At 39.6% G+C, this 6,418-nt stretch overlaps 1 protein-coding gene across 1 annotated transcript; it reads right to left on the reverse strand.

The window, feature by feature from the left end:
- Positions 1-10: 10 nt before the first annotated feature.
- LOC100749022 lies at positions 11-5,330 on the reverse strand. The gene is made up of 5 exons (XM_003493391.4): positions 4,953-5,330; positions 4,470-4,667; positions 2,365-2,581; positions 1,938-2,235; positions 11-1,688 (listed from the first exon to the last, which is right to left on the reverse strand). Exons 2-5 carry the CDS (start codon positions 4,554-4,556, stop codon positions 173-175), a joined length of 2,118 nt encoding a protein of 705 aa, XP_003493439.1. The 5' UTR covers positions 4,557-4,667; positions 4,953-5,330; the 3' UTR covers positions 11-172.
- Between the last annotated feature and the right edge of the window lie 1,088 nt (positions 5,331-6,418).

The following is a 6,418-nucleotide window of genomic DNA, read 5'->3' on the forward strand; positions in this document are numbered from 1 at the left end:
TTTTTTTTTTTACCAGTATACTGGCTACCGTACTCTAATTTCATTCGAGAGTCATTCGAGAGTATGTTGGTCAAAGCGAATCTCTTCGAAGTTTTCGAAAAATGAGAATAGAAAGAAAGAGGAGAAGAAGAAAAAAAGACGATAAAAAGACGCAGACAAACAAGCTACAAAGCTACAAACAATAGCAGTATAGCCTCATATTGAATTCATCGACACAGGCGCTTTGTTTTCCGTACGCGTTCAATCTGCTAACCGATCCTACCAACTTGTTGGTCTTACTCTCGTTTCTGTACCGTATCGTACCCTCGAATATCGCGTCACCAGGTTCCGTTTGAATCGTGATCGTGTAATCGATCAGTTGGTTCTTCTCACCCTCGCCCTTCCACGCTTTCGCCGCTTTAATTTCTTTCAATTTCAATACCGCGCATTGTACGAACTTGTTCAGCATGTTATTCAATTCCGAGACCAAGAAAACTGCCTTGTCCCGAAGACTTTCGTCGTCCGAGGAAACATCGTAGCTGTTATGACACATGCACCAATGACTAGCTATACCCGCCATGGAGCACGTCCTGTAGTCAGGAATCGGCAAAAACCAGCTGATTCCACGGGGCAAATTGTCATCTTTCGGCATCGCTCGAAGTCGGGCCTTAAGACGCGGTTCCTGCAGATTTTCCGAATGCAGTATGTCGATCAAGGTCTCGTGCAAGTCGAAAGCTGTTGTTAGACTGCGCGTGTTTCTTCGGAAATTCGCCCAAGCTACTTGATACTTTTCCTTCCACCATCGAGGCATCACCACGAACACAAACGGAAGGCTGTCCTCCATTCTTCCTTGATAAGTCTGCCGAAAGCTTCCCCATCTCATACCATGGTCGCTCATCACTATCAACGCTGTTCGATTTAGCAACCGTTTCGTGAACAAATAGGTGACGAGGTTGTAGTAGGAATTGTCACCTAATTGCGGATAGTTGAAGAAATCGTGGGTGAGGCTGGCTTGCCAGATCATCGCGAAGTACGGGTCCCTGTAAAATCGCGAGGCGAATTTCTTAGCGTAGTCCAGTAAGTTTTCGAACGTTTTTCTGGTTCCCACGCAGAGATTCGCGTTTAATTTGTGCGTATTACCGATATCCTTCTCGGATGCGATACAGAATGGTCTGAGATAATAGTCAGTCGGTTGAACTCGGAAGCCTCGTTTTAGATAATTGAAGGTGGTCATGCCACAGGCATCCTCGGCGAAACCCGTTCGATAACCAGACGCGCTGAAATTTTTCCAAATGAATGGGCAGTCGTCGAACGTTTTATCTTTAGTTTGCCAACATAGATCGTGCAGTTGTTTCTCGGATAAGCCGCTTAAGACAGGCACTAAATTCGGATACGTGTTATCAGCCACTTTGGTGTAACCCAAGAATTCAACCGCTCCAAGTTCTTTCAACGCGTGGACAGTATTCGGCATCATACGATGAAAATTTAGTCGTGAAATCGAGTCGAGGCCGATTATTAACACGCTGAGCTGTTCAGTTTTCATATCGGTCGCTCTGGCTCGCTCGTATTTCCTCTCTACCGATGGGAAACGAGGTACAAACGCGTGATAATCCTTGTATATCACCTCGTTGTTGCGCGAACATTCCACTTTCACAAACTCGGTGTTTACGGCCGTCGCGTTTTCGAATTTAAAACACTCGTTACCGTACCTATAAATACGAATTACGAATTACGAATTACGAATTACGAATTACGAATATCAACTAAATATATTACGCTTGAAATTAAGAAAGAGACTAAAGCGATAAAGAGGCAAATACGTATAACAGATTTAATCCTGCTCGCTACGGTTTTCGCCAAACTTTGGTATAAAATTGCACGTGGTTCGAACAACGCGCTAAAACGAAATAAGAAATCGTAGACGATCGATAAAAGTAAGAATGATCAGTCTTACTGACGTAACAACGTTATCTTCGTCCTTCGTTCGCCAGAACGGGCGCCAGCAGCAATCGATTTCCCCTGAATTGTTGTAGAAATGGCCGATCGCATTTGGATTTATGTAGAGCGCTGTGTCGTTCGAATCGACCAGCGGTAAATGACTTCCGTGCTCGCAAATAAGTGGTTTTTCCTTCTCGATAAATCGTGCGATCGCTGAATCGAAAGGATCCATCGCTGGAATTCGACAACCTTTGTTGCGGACTACGAAACCGGAGTTCGCTATGGACGCGAACAAAGACTTCAGTTGCGCGTAATTGTCTGAAAATAAAGTATACGTTCATCGTTCGTTCAATCGATTAATTAACAACGACAAAGAGACGTTTAAACGAGCTTCGCTTAAACGTTCTCCAAGTCCTATGCTTTTAGTAAAAATAGGTATAGGTATACCTTGCGAGGTATCGTTGATAATAGCTCCATACCGTGCCGCTCGAAACTGATCCGTGTTGAACGTGTTTATTACGATCAACGATACAAATAGGAAGATCAGCAGCCCTATTAACCATTTTTGTAGCCGCGATCGGCTTTTGTATATTTTGTTATGCAGTTCGAAATTAAAAGTGTTAGGCTCGTTATCTAGCGCTTTTTTATCGCCACGAAACAGTACCTAAAAATAAAAATTATCAGATAAAGTAGCGTGAATATCTTGTTAAATATTCGATACAATACCCTGTCGTATTATTTCCATCCGTTCTAATAAAACTTAACATTTTTTGCATGATTTTGCCGATATTTTATCGTCTTTATACATTTTTCTATTCGAATGATTTCTCTTTGGTTTGTTTCTTTAAGAAAGGACACGATTCGGTATATATTAGGAAGAATATTAGTATAGAGAATATATATATATATATATATATATATATATATATATATATATATATATATATATATATATATATATATATATATATATATATATATATATATATATATATATATATATATATATATATATATATATATATATATATATATATATATATATATATATATATATATATATATATATATATATATATATATATATATATATATATATATATATATATATATATATATATATATATATATATATATATATATATATATATATATATATATATATATATATATATATATATATATATATATATATATATATATATATATATATATATATATATATATATATATATATATATATATATATATATATATATATATATATATATATATATATATATATATATATATATATATATATATATATATATATATATATATATATATATATATATATATATATATATATATATATATATAGAAAACTAAAAGTTCCGCGTCCAGTAACTAATTCGATAAATAAAAGAAGAAAATTGGCATTTGTAGATTAACACATTCGTTCGAATACTTTATATATATATATATGTATGTATGTTTAAACATTGGTACTTTTAGTAATCGAAGCTTTCGTGATTCAAGTTTCTCGTTTCTCGTTTGTCGGCGTATGTTCGCACATGAATATATATCTTTACATCGTATATTTATATCTTTCTATATCATTCGAATATCCATGCGGTGGTACATGTAACGACAAGAATAAATAAGAGAGAAGAAGTAGTCGAGTGATTCAAGTTTAGCGGAGAAGTTGGCGATTTGTTATTAATTTTCATCTGAATACACAATTTAATCTAAAGTATATAAAAAAACAGGCATAATAACAACCAAACTGGGAATGTACGCACACGATAAGTACAATTTACTTGTCAACGATGAAAAGGAAATATTCTTTAATTTGTTCAAATTTAACTTAACCAACTATGAATGATAACTTTCGGATGAGAAACATCTCTCAGGAAAAGCAATCGATAGGATCGAATATTATATTTAACTCGAAACATTTTCGTCAAACGATTCGGATTTAAAGGTTAAACTTCATAACGAAGTTTTTGAAAATATAAGAGAAGATTTGAAACTTTCACTGGGCTGAGAGCGCGGTGCGAAGATTAAAGATTAAAGAAAAACAAGATTAGTAGGATTCTTCCGTTATAAATCCAAGTTGAAGAGTTCACTTTCTTTCGCTTTTATAAAATCGCGATATTCGCGAAGAGCATGTCTGTCGATTGAAAAAAATACACGTTTATTAAAAGACGAGAATCGATAAAAATTCGTCGTTGACTTCTCGTAAGAGTGAAAATTTTGTTAAAAACGTCGTTGTAATCGGTTGGTGGTATTGTATATTATAAAAGTATATTGGAAGAGCTCGCCGATTACTCGAGTTGCGAGAGAGGACAAACGAATCGTTCGACTATTAAAAGTAACGTCTCGTTCGCTTTATTCCTTTCAGTTTTCACGTTCTTTTTCAGATATTTAAAGAATACCTCTTCACCGTTATAACGCCATTATTATGTTCGAACTTTATGTTTATCGTTGGATTCACGAGGTTCGATACAATTCGGATCGAAGGAACGACAACGATAAAATATCGCAACTTAATGATATTCGTAACTTACCTTATTTTGAGATTGATCGCACATGCCAGGGCAACCTTCCTTGCTAATCACCTTTGAACGTTTGAAAGATATCGGAAACAGGTACATGCACCATCCGATATCCAGATCTTATCGTAAAGAGGACTATTCGAGGTCGTTATCGTTGTCTTTGGTATAGATTCAGACGTCTGTAATTTACGACTAGACCTCCCCGTCGAACTGCAATGTTCGCAATCACGCAAGAAATTACACCGACTGGCAAAATATAAAATCACGTTATCGTAAAACATCGCCGATGTTCTGTACATCGCGCTATCTCGATCGCATGTTAAACAGAGATAGGAAACTAAAAAAGAAAGAAACGAAAATCGCAATTACAAAACAGATAAAGAGAAAGAAATGCGAACGAAAAATTACGCTGTACTTTACGCATATTGTCAATTCCGATTCTAATTTGAACCGTTAGCTTTTAATTTTGCGTCAAAGCGAAATTATCCGACTTACCGATGGATTCTTTCGATCCTGCTTTCTCCGCCGCTTTTTCCGCCGCTTTTTTCACCGTCAGCCTCTATCGAAACGATCCCAAGCGCAGGCATCGTTGAGTAAATCTCACTAAGCTTTTTAACAGGTTTCTTCCACCATTTCATCGCATCGCTCCACGATTTCCACGATGAAACTTTGCTCGGTTCGACCACGATTTTTCGCGGTGAGAACGAAAATGGAGAAACGTTTGCCGATCGATTCGATGATTGCTTGGAAGCGGCTGTGTGAAAATACGTCTGCACGATGGTCGCACACCTGAAAAACTCGTCCTCTTTGGACGCGAAGGGGGTTTGCTCGCTGGCTATTTCGAACAAGTACCAGGCCGCTAACAGGGCTGTGTTTCCTCTATAAGCGAATACTCGGCTTCGAATCGCTGTTTCTCGAGAGATTTTGAAAAATCTGTAAATTCAGCTTGCTCGTTTCGTCCTTTAAAAATACTTTGCGTCCAAAATGAAACCATACAAGTATGGTTATGTAATAATATCATATACGCGACGTTTGTAACGAGATTGGCGATGGTCTGCGAGGAAAATTCGTCGATCCTGCAATTTGACACAGTTGAACGGCTCGCTGAACGCCTCGATTCGGCGTCGTCTAACGTCAGCAAGGTTCGATTCGGTGCACTTTAACGTAACCAAGTTTTCGTCTCGATGCATTTTAACGAGAGGGTGGTGGTTTCGGGAGGCGAGTTTCTCGCCGCTCTCGCGCCGCTCTCCTTACTCGCATCTCCGTGTTTTCCAGAACAGGTCGGATTTCACGCGTTTCCATCGGGTTTCCCTTTCACGGCCGGAACACCCTTTTCCGTTCAAATGTCCGCAGCAATGGTTGCCGATCGCAACGGCCGCCGATCGAATTTACCGGACCGCATAAACGGAACTGTCGGATGCCAAAATCGCCATAAACCATCACCATCACCGTCGCCGCGTGTTACGTCATTGCGGCTGTTCACTTTGCGACTGCTCCACGAATACCTCCGTGATCGCTCGCGGATCTTGCAACAGCGTGATCGGAACGGCGATATACGATTAGGAGGCACGATGCGGTACGACGGTGCGAACGATTTTACAATTGGACGACCGTACTCGACGTTGACACGACGAGACGCTGGGTGAAATGCGGCGAGCAGCGTCTGGACCAGTTCGAAGATGGAAAATGAGCGTAAAACGTAGTCCGGGAACGGGAACAGAGTCATCGAAGAACGAACAGTCTTCTTTTCCTCGTGTTCTCCACGTGGCCACGTGGGAACCGTCGGTCAGTCCCCAATTCCCGGAACACGTCGGAGATAGCGACGAGGCGTTGCCGTGGCCGTGGCTGGGATCCTAGCGGAATACATACAGGGGCCATAGGCAGCGAGGTAACGAGAGGAGGAGAGACGAGAGAATCTGGTCGATAGACGCGGTAGAGCGCGCGCGCGCGCGCGCGCCCAC

Source organism: Bombus impatiens, unplaced genomic scaffold (genome assembly GCF_000188095.3).
Source record: "Bombus impatiens unplaced genomic scaffold, BIMP_2.2 scf_1080, whole genome shotgun sequence".
NCBI lineage: Eukaryota > Metazoa > Arthropoda > Insecta > Hymenoptera > Apidae > Bombus > Bombus impatiens.